The 19204-nt window shown below is 39.1% G+C and overlaps 1 protein-coding gene across 8 annotated transcripts in view; it reads left to right on the top strand.

Annotated features, from left to right (window-relative positions):
• The window catches only part of PCNT (pericentrin), a 70166-nt gene that overhangs the window by 37791 nt on the left and 13171 nt on the right, over positions 1–19204 (top strand). For 4 of the 8 annotated variants that reach the window (XM_071434421.1, XM_071434426.1, XM_071434424.1 and 1 more), the window contains 14 exons: positions 2683–2912; positions 3340–3459; positions 4000–4020; positions 6089–6316; positions 7549–7719; positions 8859–9011; positions 9400–9570; positions 9832–10935; positions 12750–13277; positions 13979–14075; positions 14554–14708; positions 17533–17730; positions 17971–18144; positions 18751–18946. In XM_071434421.1, coding sequence (XP_071290522.1) covers positions 2683–2912; positions 3340–3459; positions 4000–4020; positions 6089–6316; positions 7549–7719; positions 8859–9011; positions 9400–9570; positions 9832–10935; positions 12750–13277; positions 13979–14075; positions 14554–14708; positions 17533–17730; positions 17971–18144; positions 18751–18946 — 3546 coding nt within the window. The remainder of the gene's footprint in view (positions 1–2682; positions 2913–3339; positions 3460–3999; positions 4021–6088; positions 6317–7548; positions 7720–8858; positions 9012–9399; positions 9571–9831; positions 10936–12749; positions 13278–13978; positions 14076–14553; positions 14709–17532; positions 17731–17970; positions 18145–18750; positions 18947–19204) is intronic. The other 4 variants (XM_071434422.1, XM_071434420.1, XM_071434427.1 and 1 more) reach the window with 3 other exon arrangements.

The raw sequence follows: 19204 nt of genomic DNA, 5'->3' as shown, positions 1-19204 counted from the left end.
ATCCACCTCACTGTCCTGCAATTTGCTGCTGCCCTCTGTAGAACAGAGTTGGTTATGGTGTATTTTGGGATTGACATTCTCCCAGGAGCTGCAGCCCAGCCCTTGCCAGCAGCTCCTTAGAACTTGAACTGTTACTTTTGCTGCAAGGGCCAAGTCCTGAAATCCATCCCCTTTCCCCCACCCAAGCCATCTGTAGTACTTTTCCTCAGGTTTGGAATTGTTTGTAGTATGTGGAAAACATGATAAATATCAATTATGCTGCTTGGAGCTGATTGACATGGGCTTATTCCTTGAAAAGCTGACATCTCCTGGTTTTCATGTGGATACTAATGTGAGTAGAATGGCCTTGCTAATTAAAACTCTTTTGGAATGGAGCTTGGCATTTGCTAATGATCTGGGGAGTGGGAAGGAGTGTGCTGGGGCCTTTTCCAAGGGGAATTGCATGATGTGAAGTAGCATTAATGAAATAGGTTTGTCTCTACAAAGCAACAAATCTGTGAGCTGATGATCTCTTGCTGTATTGCTTGAAATCCTATTTATACACTTGGGGAACATGTGCTTCAAAAAAGATTTTTAAAATTTGCCAGTAAGATTGAGTTTATAGGTTGCCAAAATTTGTTACCTGCTTTCTATGAAATAATGCTGATTCCAGGTAAAATCTGCTTGCCTAATTATTTTTTTAAATTAATTTACATTTCTGTCTAAGGATGTGACTGAGTGTGTAGGTCAGTGTTACCTAATCAATATTTTGTTCCTCATAAAGCACTAGTGTTCCTCTGGAAGCTAAAAAGAAGCCATCAATGTTTCTTAGGATATAGCAGGCAAAATTCTTGTGCTTGTTTTCCCAAATACCAGTTCTTTTCTTCAGGATCAATCTGAATCCATGAATCCATGACCTTCCTTTGGGTGTCCAAATATCTCTATCATCATAAATATCTCTAGCACCTGACCTTGCCCTCCTCTCTGCACCATGTGTTAGTAAATACACTAGAGTGCTATTTTATTCACATTATTCCCATCTCCTGCTTGGCAAAAGTCATTCTCTGTCATGCACCTCTGGCTGGGATTGGATGCCCTAGTAGAATTGAGATATTGTTGGGTTTTGTGGGTTTTTTTCTGTTGCATTATGTGGTACAGATAATAGATGGTATGTGCAATTCAGCTCCAAGGGGACTGGGAGAGTGATTAGGGCAGAGTCTTCACTTCATGCATTCTGCCAGAGCCTGAGTTACATCCACAACCAAATGAACTTGTGATTATTTAAAAATAAAAGAAAAAGTAGGGAGTGTGTCCCAGTGATTGCACTGTGGTTATTACATAGTCTATAATTAGTGCTTGGAGTGAAATGTAGTTGGAGTGTAACTGTAAACCACAACAGGATTGTTGTGGAGCTCAAGAGCTCGTGTAGTCCATGTTTTTGTCCCAAACTTGCCTTGTTGCTCTTTGTCTGGCTTATTTTGATTTCCAGAGCCAATGAATGCACAGACTCTTCACATTGTTTTCCATTATCCTCACTGTGGTGACATTTTCCCCAATGTGCAGTGTAAATATTGTTCCATTATTCCAAGCCTGTGACACTTTTTGATACATGAACATGGAAATTTTCATCATTTTTTGCTTAGTATCAAGGGTCTAGAAATGTCATTAAATATCTGTGGATAATGAAGCCCTAGAAAAAATGTTGTAGGTAGGCTGTGGTAGCCAAGATTGATAAGAGCAGCTTGTAATGACATTAGGTCAGAAATCACATTCATTGTATTGGTCATAGCTCAGAAAGAGAATTGTCTTCTGGAAATTGGGCTGGATCATTTCTTAAGGTCCTTGTTGGATCACAGACTTACCTTTAACCTGTGACCAAAAAGATTTGAGGTGAATAATGGAACATTTGAAAAGTAAAATCATGAGCTCTTGCAGGACCTTGCTTTGATACAAAATAGGTTTCTTTTCCTGCTCAGGTTGCTAACTATATTCACAATTAAAGTAGCTTTTCTCCAAGAGTGTTCACAGTAAAGTCTTCAGTTTTAGTCTCTAAACAGTGTATTCAGTGCATCCAACTGATGGAAAATGCAGTTTTTGTAGCTGTAAATTAACTCTTGATAACTTGAACAATTTCAGCTATGTTCACTTCCCTTTTTGGTATTTCTTTTTCTGCTTAGGGCAAATATGTGCCATCTTTTTTCCCCAGGTGTTTTCTTCTCTTTATAACCTCAGAGCTGGACTGATTTTCTATAACCATGATTTTTCCCCGAGTTTTAATCCCCACTCAGGTTCAGTGGAATACAGTAACTTTGTTTTTTCATGGCAACTGGCTTCAGGGTCATGCTGGGCACCAGTGGCCACTGGAAAGATGTTCTGGGTGCTGCCTCACCAGTCTAGAGGGCAGCAGCAGTATCCAGCATGGCCCAAGGCAGGAGTCATGGAGAAACTAGCCCAAGAGTGGGTATTGGATGGGTAAAGGAGGATCTTGGCATGAGAGTTGGGAGGAGCTGAGAATGCTTGATTAAGGAGAGATTTGGGACAGAAGGGTGGCAAGGATTTAGGGCAGGGCAGTATAAGATGTCTTTTACAACCCACCTCAGGAATAAATATTTTTCTTAGTTTTGATGCTGTCTGAAATACTGGAATACTTGACTTTTTGTACCCTCCACTGACAGCTTTTATTATTTTTCTGTTCTTACTCAGGTCTACTCAAGGAAGTAGAATTTTTGTCCAAGGAGAAACTTGAGCTTCAGTGTCAGGCAGAGAAGGACCATTCCAATTTACGCTCTCAGATGAAGGTGTTGGAGGTGGAACTGGAAGAGCAGCTGCAAAGTAACCAAGACCTGGCTACAAAGTTACTGGAGATTACTGAATTAAAACAGCAAATTGAAGTTCTTGAAAAGCAGCTCAAAAACCAGCGGCAGTTCATGGATGTAAGTAAGAAATCACATTTCCGTGGGTTTGGAGGTGATAAATTCTTGTCCTCGTTGGAGACATCAAAGGTGGTTCCCAGAATGGGCTCTATTTTCTGTTTTGGTTCAAATTAAGACCTTGGTGTACTAGTCTCATGACAAAAAAAAAAGTTAAATTTTCAATTCAGTTTTTGTAGTATTGCAGGGTCATTTTTTCCTTTTTATTAAATGATCATTGTGGTTTATATGTATGTTGTAGTCAAAAAAGTGCTTTCTCTTTTTTTTATTTCCCTGTCACTGTAGATATGCTTTCAGATATGCTGATGAATTATTAATAATTAGTTAATCATTTTTTCTTCCCCACAAAAACAAACCCCAATTATTCTTGTACTCAAGATTGTAGTGAAATCTTCAAAAATATTTTGGTTCTCTCTGGCTGGGTTTACAGGAACAAGCCATAGAAAGGGAACATGAACGCGATGATTTTCAGCAGGAAATTCAGAAATTGGAAGAACAGTTGAAACTGTCAGCAAAATCACAGACTTCAGGACAGTCCAGAGAGCATAGGGTGAGTAAAATCAGACTTGGTGGCCAACAGAGTTTGTTTATTACAATGAAATAGCAAATGTATGTTCTTGGGGGTCTGGCTCATGGGAGAGTTTTTTTTCCTGTTACCCAGAGAGCAGATTTTTCCCCAGCTGATTGAACTCCATTTAGGCAATGAGGGTGCACTTAGATTATTTGTTATGGAGGAGGAAAGAACTGTTGCAGGTGCTTTACAGTCAAGTTTCTGAGTCTGGTTTAAAGGAACCTCTGGGCCTGGTTTAAATGAACCAAGGAGGACAACACTACAGACACTCCACTCGAAAAAGTTCATCTGAGAAATGATTTCAGGGTTTGAAATGTGTTTATTTTTTCCACCTAAACACTTGTAATAGAGATGTCATTTGTCTGCATGCCTCATCCTATTTAAGTTTATAAATAAGTCCTTGTTTACAAAGTTTTGTTTGTTTGATGCTTGGCTTCAAAGATTAACTTTTGCCTTTTTATTTTTCCTTTTTGATTGGTTGTTTTGTTTTTTTTTTTCACATAAATGAACATTATACAGAACTATGAATTGATTCTACAGGTATGGAAAACAGCATGAATGTCTCTTAACTTTTCTTTCCTTTTCCTTTCAATCCCTTCTAGATATGCTTTAGCTTTTTCCTTTCCTTGACATGTCAAGGCATGACTTGGAGCTGAGAATACAGGTTTTAGGGTGGCAGAATTCTTGCAGGGAATGAATGACTGCTTTCAATTTCATTTCCTGTACATAGCTACTGAGCTCTCCTGGCTTATTGCTCAGAGGTGTTACAGGCAATTATTCACTGCAACAGCCTTTTGGTATAAAAGAAGTTGAAGTTTGGAGCCTGAAACAATGATAGTGGAATGGTGATGATAAAACTGCCTTTTGTTTGTGGCTTGGCTCTTAACAAAACTTGTCAAGTAGTTAATTTAGTTTCCATCTATTTATGCATAAGTTATGGAATTGTGTACCTCAATGTTAGAGTTGCACATCCATATCTTCAATATGAATCAATCTCCAGGGAATGAATTTTCCATGCTGGAGGGCATAGCTGAAAAAATGAATGCTGCAGCTTTGCAGCCTCTCTCAGAAAGGATGAAAACTTGGAGAAAACCACACAAGGATGGTAACTAAGCAAGTGACATTTGTAGGGTAGGGTGAGGCATGTAGGCATTCTGTGCCAGGAAATGTCAGTATTTATTCAGTTGTTGAATACAGCTGTAACATCAGTAGGTGCTTAACTCACTCCAGACCAGCTGAAGTGACCTCCTGATTTCTGCATGTAGCAGTTATAACAAGGGTCCCCCTCTGGTGTTTACTAGGTACAGGGTGTGTACCTGGTCAAGTGGGATTATTGTGTGGAAAGAGTCCTCACTGGTTCTTGGGAGCTGCACTGGGAGAGTGAAGGTTATGTGGAAGGGTTTCTCAGCCACAGGATTGCAGCACCAGCTTTCTAGCAATGTGGTGTTAAAAACATGGGTTTTATATCTGAAGTGTCATGGTTTTGGGATTCTGATGCCAAAGTTTTGTGGCATTAGAAAGATTAGACTTGTAGGTGATTTTTCTGTACCTAAAAGGCTTTACTGTAAGACCTGTGTTATGATTAGCAGTGGTGAGATGAGAAGGGAGTAAGATACATACACAGTCAAGGAAATGTTAGTGCCTGTAAGCAGCTTGAAAATGTAATCTTGATAACTTTTGGTTTTCTTAAGCAGTCTCCTACACTCTCCCTGATTATTATTTGACTCTGGTTTGCTCAAGCGTGTTTTCCTGCTTTAGTAATATCTGCACAATCCTTTCAAGATGTAAAGATCTATGTTAATGCAAAGAATTTTCATTTCATAATGTTAGTGGGATTTACACCTATTCAGACACTTTTTGATGAACAAAAAATTTATTTGTAAAATCCCATCTTCCTTGCTCATGGGTATTGACCAAATTATTTCTCCACTCCCACTGTTTTCCTGCCTGAGCTTGCTTTCACTCTGCTAAATGACTTTATCACACCCTGAGGTAGTTTGTCTGTCATACCAAAGCTCCTTGCCTTGCCTTCACCTTGATTACTGGGATCAATGAATGACTGTTTTCCTGCAGCTAAAATTCCAAATTTGTATCCTCTTCATATTTAAATTATTTTTGGAAAGCGAAGTACCTGTCCTTTGTTGACTCCTGGGAGTCTCTCTGAGTGCAAATTTATCCTTCAGTTCTTGGTATCTTCCTCTAAATTGGAATTCCTTGGAATATTGGAAGAGGGTTCTGAAGTCACAGAAATAAATCCAATGCTATTATTAATAACTCATGTAATCTTGGTGGGTTTTTAATCTGATAACCAACTAACCCCATCACCAAAAGGCTTGAGAGTAAACCTTGATCTAGTACTTTGAGAGAACTGCAGATGTTGAGAGAGTAATCAAACATGTGTCTAAGAGCTGCTGCATTTGGAAAACAAGATTTCAGAAAGCTAACTTTTTCTTACTTTCTATGCATATTTAGTTTTATTTTCACCTGAGATTTTAGCACCACTTTAATCGTAGTAAAACATGCTTCAATGTGAAATGACTCTTGCTTTCATCTGTCAGGAAATCTGTTCGTATTGCCTGAATATCTGTATACTGTGATTTCTGTGTAGGTAGAATCTTTGCAAGCAGAAATAAAAGAGAAGATGGATGATTACAATAAACTGTTACTAGAAAAGGAGCGCAAACACCAAGAAATTGCAGCTCGTGATAAAGAGATAGAAAATCTGGTGGCACAGATCCAAGAGCTGAAGCTCAGTGGTGCTGAGGTCTCCAAGACTGTACATAACTTGGAACAACAGCTGCAGAAAATGAAGAAAGTGGAAACTGAACTGAAACAGGTAATTTTGAAATCCTTATTTAAATGGGGTTGGCACTACATGCCAGTGGCTTTATGGGGGCTGTCAGTAGTGTTTGTGATGCTGTGTGGCACCCAGTGCTGAGTTCAACTGGTGTATTAATGGCACATATCACAGCCACAGTTTTAAATAATCTCTGGTTCTACAAACTAAGTCCATTATAAAGACTTGCATACTACTTGTAAGTGGTATGTACTTAGATATTACTTGTAAGACTTAAATAAGACTCCAAGTCCTACTATGAAGTCTGCTTTTAACAGTTGCCATGTTTGCTGCTTCAGAGCTGCTCTTGAGCTTGTCTGGCAGCTTCTGAGAAGGTGGTGTTACTGAATATCAAAACACTGAGGATTTTTAATAATTACCTGTGCTTAAAATCTAATTCTCTTAATCTGTAGCCCTTCTTGCTCTGGGTCTGAAGCCAGATCTGTTTGCCATAGTCCAGAACTTCCAGCATTTTGTTACTATTACAGAGTTCACCACAGCCTAGAGTTAAGAATTACAATCCATTTAGCAAAAGTTTGCTGTTGAACAGCAGAGGCAATTACTGTCTTAGGTTTCTTGTCAAGCTTTCCTTTAATGTATTAAGTACAGATATGTATGCTTATTCTTTGGGCAGTTGCCAAGTGAACCTTTCCTCCTTGGACTGACCCAGCTCCTGAGAAGGATTGTGAGAGAAGTAGGATGAAATACCAATTTTTTTTTCAATAAAATTAGCTATGGTAGCTTGGCAGATCACAGGCTGGACAAACTTAGTGCTGCTTTGTCACATTCTGACTGAACTTGATGTGTTTGTGAGTAGGTTTTGATCTACCCAGTAGTCTTCATTTCTTAAACTGTGTCCGTCTATCAAATTTAGTTTGGCACATATATGGTATCATATCCAATTTGGAAATGGCTAGAAGAACAAGATGTTATGTTCTTAGACATATAAAGTGTTGTGTAACTGAGAAAGTGTAATTTGTCACTGAATGCTAAATTTTCTGAAGTTGCTAAACTTGGATTACAAAAAGCAAAGGGGTAAAAACTTAAATGAGCTTAAAAAAGCATTCAGTTGTTTTGAATTCCTGTTTTTTATAGGCCACTGGGATTATGTATTGCTCTTCTTGTACTGGGTGTGTCAGGGTCAATCAAGTATTTCAGCAGGATTGTTCTGGTTAAGTAGGTTTGTATATTGACAGCAATTAATTGTAACATGAAAAAAAATCATTTTTCAGGATAAAGAGGCATTGCAACAGCAGCAGTACAATAACCTGATCCAGATCTCTGCCCTGCAGTCCAAGCTGGATGAAGCAAGGCACCGAGTGCCTGTGGATGCCAGCTCTGCCCCAGTGCTGAAGGAGCAGCTACAGGCAGAGCAGGAAGCACTTCAGGCCAAGGAGAGAGAGGTGGGAGCTTTGGGAGACTTGTACAAACTTTTGGAGTTGCTTTGGCCACAATAAACCTTCCTTTTTCTTGTTGTGTTCTGTGCTCATCTCCCTCCTTGCTGGAAACCATCTTGTGATGATTCTCATCACTTTGAGACTGATGACTATCAGTTCTGAACTGATTTTCCTTTCCTTCCAAAGTTGAAATAGATAAGTTTTTGAAGTGAGAGATAATTATTAATATAATTTTTATATATTTTTATATTATATAATTTTATTTTAGATAATGATTATATATTATTACACCATAACGGTGTCATTTAACCTGTTTTGAGAGAATGTTTGTGGTTAATTTTTGTGTCAAGCTAAGAAGAAACAGAGAAAATTGCTCACAATATCTGGAACTCTTATTGGATTTACAGTGTAAATGTATACACAGTCCCACTGTATTTTTATATTATTATAATATCTGTGATGGTTAAGGATGTGTAAAAAAGAAAAACAGGAGTGAGCCTTCAGCACCATTCTTTCAAGAGCAGAACAAGATAATAAAAATCAATTTCTTCAAGATGGGATTTCCATTTCTCTTATCAAGTCTGATTTCAACAATCATAGTTCCCAAAGCCACTATACTTGCTAGCCATGAAGACAAGAGATGCTGAAAACAGTGGATGGCAACATCACACTGCAGAGAAAAGTGTGGTTATTGAATCATCTCTTTGTCTGTGTTATTGGGATTAGCACTGCAAGGCTCATTTCTGGCTTCTGGGAGGACAAGGATGGTGTTTATATTGACTGCTTGTGTTGGTTGCACATCAAATGCTAATTTGTCTCACATTGTTACATCCAATGACACCAAAGCCTTGATTGCTCACAGTACAGATTAATGGATCTTTTGTGAGCAGGTTCTTTCTTTTTAAAAAAAAAAATAATGCAGAAACCCACCTTTGCAGTACTTGGGTTTTACAGATGAGGAGCTGGAACATAAGCTTCTTACTCTTTTTATATTTATTTATTTATATTTGATTATTGTAAGCTGATTAGAGTTTAAATCACTGAATTTGCTGATGTTGCTTTTTGTCATTAAATAATACAATGAATGAAGTTTTGTCTTAGAGGACTTAATTGAAACAGCTATGCATTTTTTCTCTTTTTTTTAGATTGCAAGTTTGCTAGACCAAGTGGAACAATATAAAGATAACTTGAGCAAGAAAGATGAGGAGATATTGCAGCTGAACTTGCAGTTAGAGATACAAAAAAATTTGAGTACTTCCAACATCATCCAGCTTCAGGCAGAGAATGCACACTTGCAGGTAGGTTCCTCTAGCTTTAGTGCACTGCCTAAAATGTCAGAGACATGCTTGCTTGAGTGCTGAGGTCTTCATCTCATGATGTTGTAAACAGATTTTGGGTTGTTTCTCTTGCCATCAGAATGTTGCATTACCTTTACAAGACTAATGCTGGGTGTCATAGAACCAAAGCCTGCCAGTATTCTAAATTCATGCTTGGAGCATTATATTCTGCAGTGATTTGATTTAAATCAAAAGCTGAGGTTATTTTCTGGGTTGGGGCAGTCTAACACAGTGATGTGAACCTATAGAAGAAGCTGTAGTTATGTTCCTGAGCTCTTCACCGTATAGTAAGTAAGAGAATGTTTAAGTAAAGTCCTCCTTTCTAATGAGATTTGTTTTCTCTGGTCAGGAGGATCTAACAAAACTTCATGTGAAGCAAAGCCAGGACCTGGGTATTGGTGATTCCTCAGCTTTGTCATTCCCACAAGCACTGCTTGAAGAAAAGAATCAAGAAATTGATCACTTGAATGAGCAGATAAAGAGACTTGAGCATGAGCTGCAGAATGCTCTGGACAATAAAGTAAGAGTGCTTACTATATGTTCATTGCTTGATTTTGGGGGGAAGCAAGGTGTGCAGATTCTTACTGTAAATTACATCTGTTTGATAATTCTTTTAGGTAGGTAGAGATTATTTTGAGAATTTACCAGCTGAAATGTGTGCTTGTTCTTGCTGTTAAATGTGTGATTTAATGCCTGTGTGACTCAGAAGAGAAATATAAGCTCTGTGTGCAATAATAATTGCCTACATACAGTAATAGTCAGTCCTTTTCCTTTTGCTTAGGTTGCAGAAGACCAAAAACCTGAAATTGAGGAGCTCAGGTCACTGGTTGAGCACCTTCGCCTTGACCAGGAGAGGCTGCGCAAGGACAAGGATGAAGAGGTGGAGCAACTCCATGGAGTCATTGAGAAGCTTCAAAAAGAGCTGGCACAATTTGGACCAGTATGTCATGAAGACAGTGACAACCCAGTTTATTTCTATGAAGATGCCTTGGAAAAGTCAGTGGAAAACCTTCAGAGTGAGCTGAAGAAAGGACTGGTAGCTTGCCAAGGTGATGCTGATCCAAACAGAAGAAACTCATTGGTAAACGCCAAAGTGAGACAACTTCAGGAGGAACTGGAGCTTGTCTCAGCTTCTAAAGAAGCTCTGCAGCAGCAGCTGGAAAAAAAGGAATTGCAGTTCAAAACAGAAGTGGAAATTTTGGAGAAAAAATGCCAGCAGTTGAGAGAGTCATCAGAGCAGTCTGTTGCAGAGCTCACCTCCCTGAGAATCCAGCACCAGGCTCTTCAGGAAGAGTACAGGGATTCCCAGACTCTGTTGTCTCAGAGAGAGGCTGAGACAAAAATGGCTACATCTCGAGTTCAGGAACTTGAAGATAAGGTGAAAGAAAGGGAAGCAAATATTCTAGAGAAAGAGATGCAAATTAAGGCAATGGCTGATCAAAGAGAAGCTGACACAACTGAGCTGCAGTACTTAACAGAAAAAGCAGCAGAGCTCCAAACAGAGCTGGAAAAGAGAGGTGCAAGTCAGGCACAAGATGTTTACAGCCTTCAATTAGAAGTTTCTAGACTTGATTTCCAGGTGCAAGCACTGAATCAGAAAGAAGTAGCTTACCTGAGAGAAATCAAGGAACTGCAGGGGGGCACTGCAAAACTGAAAGGTGAAATCAAGGCACATAGGAAAGAGCTTGAAGCCCTACGATTGGAAAGAGCTGAAATTCTTTCACAGCTGAAGTCTTGCAAGCAAGTAGGTCATGAAGACACTCAATTTCTCAAGCCATTCTGCCAGAGCAAAAGAAAAGATGTAGCCCTTAAAAATGGAGTGCAGGAATTAGAAGCAAATACTGATCAGTCTTTTGGAGTATTGGCTTCCCCTATTGCTAGACAGGTACATGATTTGATTATTAATAGTATTATTTGTTGTGGAGATGAGTTTTTTTAGTAATAGATTAATAGATTAAATAAATTTTCCCCATCTGACTCTGTTTTGCCTGCAAGAGTAGTGAGTAGGTGATATCGCTTCTTTCTTTCCACCTGTGAGTTCTTTGCAGCTTATTCTTCCCTCCTGATCTCTTGAGGATGGAGAGTGAGAAGATGGGCATCTGCAAGCCAAGCAATGAGCCCACCATGAGCTACCAAGACTGATTGCAATTCTTCATGGAATGGAGAGCTGCTTGACATTTCATCATGTCTCCTTTCAGAAATTCTTATTTACTGTGACTCTTGCTTGTAATTATTCTGAATCTTCTCTAGAACCGTTTGCTCCAAGTAACATAATCTTCTGAAATTCTCATTAAATCACTCCATTTTAGAAAGCAGTAGCACCCTTTTTTCAGAGAGCTGTAGAAATCTGTCATACACCAAGTTACTGTCTTTAAAGCCTGGCTTACAGAGGTAATAAGTGCTAGTTAAGAGGGTTTATATGAAGAGTTGGAGTATACAGGAAAGGAAAAACATCCAGTGTCAGGCTTAAGTGGATTTTCAGGGCCATGATTGGCAGTATGTTACAATAATCATCCAAGGTAGATGAATTATTTCAAGAAATGATAGGGTAATTGCTGTGTATAATGACATGTTTATTTTTAAAGCAGAAATGAAGAGTGCAGCTATGCAAAGCATGCAATCATTCCTGGTTTTTGTATTTTTATTTGCCTGCAAGTTCAAGTTTGGAGCAGTGCCATCAGTGCCTGGGTGACTCTGTGCATTTCAGGGTCTGCCCCAGAATCTCTCAGCAAAAGGAAATAGCTGGGAAAAGTGTTAAATGGCCCCTGCAGACTGATGCACTTCAGACCATGGGATGTCTGTACAAGGCAGCAGACTTCCAGTCCTGTGGCTACTGGACCATGTTGTTAACACAGGCAGGGATTGCCAGATCCCTGTTGAAATAACAGAATTAATCCAGGATCCAGTGAAGAGAGAATTGGTAACATTTTGAAGGATATCAGGGAATGCTGGCATGCTGGGGGCAGTTAAATTATTTTAAAAAACACTTTTCAAGTAGAAATTCAGACTCTGAAAGGTTTAAATTGATGTTTGTGTCAGTAGATGTGTTTTATTTCCATGTTTAAGTGGAAGTTTTTAAGTAGGCTGTGGAGGGATAGTTATCAAAATTGGAGAATATGTGGAATCAAAGTAAATAAACTACCACGTTTTCACACATTCATTACAATAGATTTTTTTTCCTATGGATCTAGCTCATCCAGGTATTAGAAAAAGTATAATGCAGTGTTCTTAAAGGAGCAAAGAATCTCTCCTACATTTATGCTTGGATTCCAAAGTGGAAACAATGTGAAAAGTAGGAAATGTATTGAAATGAAAGCTGGAGGAGCAGCGAAATGTGTGAAGTCCTGGCACTGGGCTTAAAACAGATGATTAAGAGGGATGATTAACACAAAAGGATTAAAGTAGTGGTCTAAAATGAGAGGGATAACAATTATTCACTGTATCTGACAAACTAACAGGTATGGAGGATGAAATTACATTTCCATGTTGACAGGTTTAAAATAAACTATCTTCTCAAATAGTGCATTATTTTCACTCAGTCACAGAATCAGAGGTGAAAAGAGTAATTTTACCTTGAAATTACTTCAAGTGATTGAAGGAAAAATCAACCAATTTTAAAAGGTCTTTAAGTGCATGTTTCTCAGTTTGTAAAATCATACTCAAATTCCACTAAACAATTAATGTGTTATTTCATTACAGGAAAAAGATGAAGTTATGGTTGACTTGACAATTCACAATAAAAATCCAAAAACACAGATGAAGCAATCACAAGAAAATATCTTGTGCCAGGAGTTGGACATGATCCACAGCTCTGAAGGGGATCCAGATTTGAAAAAGCATTGCCAGCAGATGTTGGAAATTCATCAAACTCCTGATTCACCAAAACACAATTTGAGCATAGACAAAGAGACTCCAAAAGATTACCAGAATTTAATTGCAAGTATGTCTTCATGGGGCTCGCCTGAGATCATGAGAAAGCAAGATATGAGCATGGAACTTCAGCCAGGGCTTCACCTGACCCCCTTCTCAGAAGCTGAAAACACAGATTTTCAAATTGTGCACTCCAGGTCATCCCTGCAAGGAGAGAATTCCATATCGCTGGGATATTCTAACCTAGATGAAAATGTCAGTGGGGATGCAGCAATGGGAATAGGTAGAAAATCTCCAGCTTTTTCTGAAAGTACCTATTCTGTTGATGATGATGAAGATACAGAGAAGAAGCTTCTGGTAAGTGATATTTCATGTCTGATTTAATTCTTGTTAAACAAGACTGCTCAGCCCTGTCCCCCTGGGATCATTGAGAGGCCATGGGCTCCAGGTAGTAGAAAGCTACACACTGCTGGGAGTTGGTGCATTGAAGCTCTGGACATACAATTGTTAGTTCTTCTCTTGCTGTGATAAAAAGTGATAAATTTCTGATACCACCGAATGTGCCAGTAGTTGAGCTAAACATGTAAATCCTTTGCTACCACAGTACTCAGTGAACTCTAACAGCTCCCCACTTCTTCAACAATCTGTTATTGAGTGTTCAAAGAGACTCTTTCAAAACTGGATTTGAGGCTTTAATGGCAGTATTTTATAGATTGTATACATATATTTATATATATTGTCTGTATTCTGTAATTTCACAGGAAGATAAAGTTTGTACTTAAGAAAATTTCTCTTTGGCTGTGTTTTGTTGTGCCTTGCTTTGATGGCTAATTAAATATAAATACATGTATCTTAAAACTACTGAAAGAGGAAAACAATGAGATGGAATGGTTTCCAGGGAGCACCAATGTTGCAATCATTCATGGTATTTGCCATCTCTAACACTTGGATCAAGTAGGCATTGGCTAAAATTTGCACTAGTAAAAAAGCTGTCATAAATGCTGAAACCAACACCTACTTTCAGAAAACCAAAGTAACATGAAAACTTTCTTCTCAAGCAGATGAGAGAAGCTGATAATCTGACTTTAACCCCTTCTGATTTACAAGATGATGAAAGATCAAGAGCATCTGCCATGAGCGATGGATGTGGCAGCAGTAAGTTGAACTTAGACCCTTTTAGACCTTTTGTAGAGCCTTTTACCTTTTGTTAACTTCAATATTAAAACATGTTTTTCCTTTCTCCCATTTTCTTTTACTGTGGGTCTTTTCTTGGAAAGCTGTGCCTTAGGCAGGTGGGTCTTTGTTAAGAAACACACACATACACATATATACATATATATATATATATATATATAAATGTATATTGTGCCTGCTTTTACCTTTTCTTCTACATACAGGACAGAGGCATGGGGTTTGAGTCCTGACTTAAGTACTTGACTTCTCTGGTTCTAAAGGCAACTTAATGATTTTTAATTTGTTTAATTTAATTGAGATCTCCACCAACCAATTCCATCTGACCCCGCATTCGTACGAGCAGAAGAACTCGTGGTTATTTTGCAAGTGGTTGTTGTAGTTTCAAGTTCTTTCCATGTTTATAACACTTTGTGGGAATGAGGGTTGTCTCTTCTTTCAGATACCAGCTCAAATTTGGCAGCCAATCTAAAGCAGGAGCTACAAACATCAGATCACCTAGATGCCAATGTTATGGCTTACCTGCGATACCGAGGGATAATTCCAGATATTATGGAATCCATGAAAGAAAAGGAAATACTTTCACCACAGATGAAGGTAATGTATGATTCATTTGAGCATACCAGCAAATTAAATCTGGACAGCAAAAAGGAACTAGTAATATAAAATAGCTGCTACACTTAGACTGTAAAGTGTTCTGTAATGGTTTCAGCTGCTGATGATGGTTCTTGTCCTTGCATCTCTGGTGACAACCTTACTGACATTTGTTTGTACTTGCTAGAATTGAACTAGTTTTGCCTTGGCAGCACTGGTGCTGTTTCAGGATGTGGGGGTACAAGGACTGCTTATTCTGCTTTGGGGGTTTGCCTTGGAGGCTTCACAGAAAGTTGTTTCAGAAGCAACCACAGCTGGCTGATATCATGCTCCTCTGCCTGTTCTTGTCATCCTGATGTGATGGAGGGCTGTGGAAACACCAGTGCAGGGTGTGCAGGGATAGGTCAGAGCCAGTTCAAGCAACATGAGGAATATGCAGAAGACTGAGCAGTGAGTGCTCACTCTAGTCAGTAATTAAAAGCTGAAGTATATGCCTAGAACTCTTTGCTTTGCTGAGCAAGCTCTCAGCCATTTCAAAAATTCCAGCTACAGAAAGGGAGAAATTCTCATCTGTGAGAGAATATACAGTAGGTTACAGTGAGTTCTCAAGTAATAAGAAACCAGAACCAATACCTTTCCTAGAAAGTGAATCCTGCCTCCTAATATGCTTAGCAGGTTCCTTCAGTTTGCCCAGCAAATTGGAGGAAGGTAAACCTGAATTCAAACTCACTCAAGTTACCTGGCACAGGTAACTCACAAGATGAAAGAGGCTGGGCCTTTATGGCTGCTCAAGTCAGAACAAAGATCCTTTGCCCATCCATCTGCCCTTAATAAGACACATGATGCTCTAGGGTTGGAGGAGGAAGAACACATGGAATAACTGATGTGATCCAGGAAAAGCCAAACATGCAAAGCTGATGAAACCATCTGCTGGCACGAGAACCAGTGCTACCAGAAAAGCACATCAGGTGGTAGTAACTGGAGATTCCTTACTGAGAGGCACTGAAGCAGCCTCCTGCCATCCAGATGCTTTCTCTAGAGAAGCTTGTTGCTTACCTGCAGCTTGTATTTGTGGTGTCATTGAGGCTGCCAAGCTGAGTGAGCCCTGCAGTTATCACCTGTCTAGGGTCTTACAACACTGCAACAGGGCAGTCCCAAGGTTTGGGACCATGGGTGATATTCTCTCTATCCTCCCAGTCACAAGAAGGGGACCAGGATAGAATCCCTGGCTGTGCAGCTGGTGCAGTACTCCAGGTTTTCATTTCTATTATCATGAATTTACTTTTGAGAAGCCAGAAATGTTGGGAGCTCATGGAATTTACCCAAGTGAGACAAGATGTCTCCACCAATAACATGGCCAAACCTTTAAGGAAAGCTTTAAATTAGATGAGGAAGGGACTGGAGGAATGAAGTCCCTCCTATTGTAAGAAAAAGATCAGATTCAGGACCACCAGAGGAACCTGGACATAGGTCCAGGGTCCATGGGACCCAAAGATATGAATCCCAGGGTCCTGAGGAAATTTTGCAGTTGCAATTGCCAAGCCACTCTCCATTGTTTCTGAAGAGTCACAGCAGTCAGATCAAGTCCCCAGTGACTGGAGAAAAGGAAATCATAGCAGCCTATTTTTAAAAAGCTTCATAGCAAGCACCCTGGAAACTAGTGATGGTTCAGCCTCACCTCACTGCCCAGTAAGATCATGAAATGGATTGGACATAAGTACAGAACTTCTTGTGATGACACACTGGCACAGAGAGGTGGTGTATCTCTAGAAGTCCATCCCAGAATCCATTCAAAATGAGATTGGATGGGGCTTTGTGCAACCTGAAATAATAGAAGATGTTCCCCATGCCTGTCACAGCAGAGCTGGGCTGGATATGGTCTTGAAAGGTCCCTTGCAACTGAAAACCATTCAGTGAACTGTGATTCTGTGTCTAAAAAATTCTGTGTCAGAGACTTCATGCAAGAGGTGAATTTTATTTTACTCTTAGAAACAGGTTGTTTGGTTGGTTTTTTTTGTTTCTTCTGTGGTGCATCAATCTAGGCATTGCTGTCTGTAAGATCTGAGTGCATATTCCAGTACTGAATGTTTAGTTCAAGCACTTTACTGTGCTTTTGATGTTAATGTTTACTAAAGGTTTTCATTAATTATTCAAGTAATCACTATTGGGGTTCCAGTGACAGAAAAGCAACTTAAGTTTGTTTAAAAGTAATTTAAAAGCTGTGCAAGGAAAGAATATAAAGAGTTAAATAAAAGTACTCTGTGTTGTTTTTCAAGTGCATAGCAATGAAGAACAGCTCCACATGGAGGCTGGGATATTTCTGATGTGTGTAAGAAAAGGATTTAAATCTCCAGTGACCTTCCTTGAGAAGAGGCCAGGAAACATCTGTGCATGATGTAATAGTTTGTGAACAGAGAATTTATTTAAAATACATTATTTGGCCTGACAGTGTCAGAGGAAACCATTTCCACTGTGTAAATTATTAGAACTGGTTATTTTGGGAGTTGATATTTGTACATAATTTGCTAAATTAAGCCAAGGTTGTCTAAATACATAATTCAGTTTTCTGGCATCACTGGGGTTTAGTAAGATTGCTTCAGACTTGATAGAGTTTAATTTATTCCCAGGAAAGTTAGCTGAATGGTTCAGAAACAAAGGTGAAGTACAGCCCTTTGGCATAAATAATAATTTATGCTTAATTGCATCTTAGTGTGTTGATACAGACACCTTATATTTGTTGTCTAGCACTATCCCATCCTCATCTTACACTGCCAGGATGCTGATGCCTGTTTCCTAATATTATCTTTATTTTTTTTTTGCTTCTCAGACTGTGCTGAAGATGGTGTATGAGGAGAGCCGCAAAATCTTGGCTTTGTCAGAGCATCCCTTGGCTTTGAGGGAGCTGAAGAACATCCCTCAGACCCAAGTGGCAATGGAGGGCTGGCAGAAGGAGGGATTATCCCTGCTGGATGCTATCCAGTCCCTGAAGGATTACCTCAGCAAGGTGGCAGACAGAGGAGACAAGGTATGGCTATAAAATACCCTTTACAGCAAGGGAACCAGGTTGTGTGTATATATATATAAATGTATGTTATATAAATAATGTTTTGAGACATATCTGTGTGTATATTTATGTTTAAGGAGTAAGGGACAGTACTCTTTAAACACTTCTAAAAATGCTTAAATTAACAGATGTACTCTTATGCTATGAAAGATGCTGGGTTAGAGGTTGAGAGAGATGCCATTAAAGAAAATATTTTAACAGGAAACATCAGGTGTTGCTGTGGACTGGAGAGGAGAACTTCTGCAAGCAGTACAGAGTGTGTTTGAGAAGGAGAGAAATGTGCTACAAATTGACTTGAAGTCTCACTTCTCCAATCCTGCATCTGGTGACACAAGTTCATTAGAGAAAAAGCTGGAGTATATAATCAAACAACAAGTATGAAAAGCTCTTTAAGTCTGCTGCTAATAAATCCCTTTTTGTTCTCTTTTATTTTTTTTTTCAGTTTTATTGCTTCTGTTGTTAAGTCTTGTGTATTATTACATTATTATCTTGTATGTCTTGTATAATGCAGATGGTGTGGGATCAGTAGCTGAGTTTCTGCTGTGGTAGCATTTTTCTTGAACCTTTTCCATAGTGTTACAAATCCTATTGATTATTTTAGCTGGCATTAAGAAACACTGTGATAGTGAATAGGAAATACTTGGTTGCATTCTTTGCCTCCTTCCCATTTATTTATCTAGTACTTCACAGATCTCTCTTGTAAAGGATATATATTGAACTAACTCTGAATCTGGGGGCTTTTTGCCAATAATATTTAGTTTTTAGGTTGTAGTAATTGTTATGTATAAGCTCAACAAGGCAAGTGAAATGGGGTTTTTCTTTTTTTACATCATGTTAACATTTTGCATTAATGTGAAGCACAAACTTAGTCATTGGAGTGCTTCAGTACCAAACTTGCAGTGCAGGAGTTTCCTTAGTATTTATCCTTGCAGAAGATATGGAAATAGCCTTGTAGTTTGAATAGGCCTTGCTTTGTTCCAGGAGGAGCAGAGGCAGCTGGTTGTGGAGCACCTCTTCTCCTCAGACAGGAACAGCCTGCTCTCAGAAATCCAGGAGCTGCGGGCTCAGCTCCGCATGACGCACCTGCAGAACCAGGAGAGGCTCCAGCAGCTGCAGGAAAGCCTCACCAAGGCTGAAGATCATGGGAACAAACAGGAGCACCAGCTCCGGAGGAAAGGTAATTCTTACTGGCTTTGTCAGCTCTTTCTGACTTCTGCATCAGTTCCTTTTTGCCTCAAAGGTCAAAGGCAAAAAAAGAAAAGGTGTCTTGCAATTAGCAGATGCTGTACAATTCCTCAGTTTTACTGAATGCACTCAGGCTGCCTATGATGAGAGCAGTTCTTTCTCATATAAGTAGTTAAGATAAATCTGGGAGAAGCAAAGAGAAGCTGTGAAATAACCCAAAGCAATGGAACTGAAGCAGTAAATACACGGT

This window comes from Agelaius tricolor, unplaced genomic scaffold (assembly GCF_023055355.1).
Source record: "Agelaius tricolor isolate 1412-34295 unplaced genomic scaffold, bAgeTri1.0.p SCAF_10, whole genome shotgun sequence".
In the NCBI taxonomy this organism is placed as follows: Eukaryota; Metazoa; Chordata; class Aves; order Passeriformes; family Icteridae; genus Agelaius; species Agelaius tricolor.
This window is presented reverse-complemented; position numbering and strand designations above follow the sequence as displayed.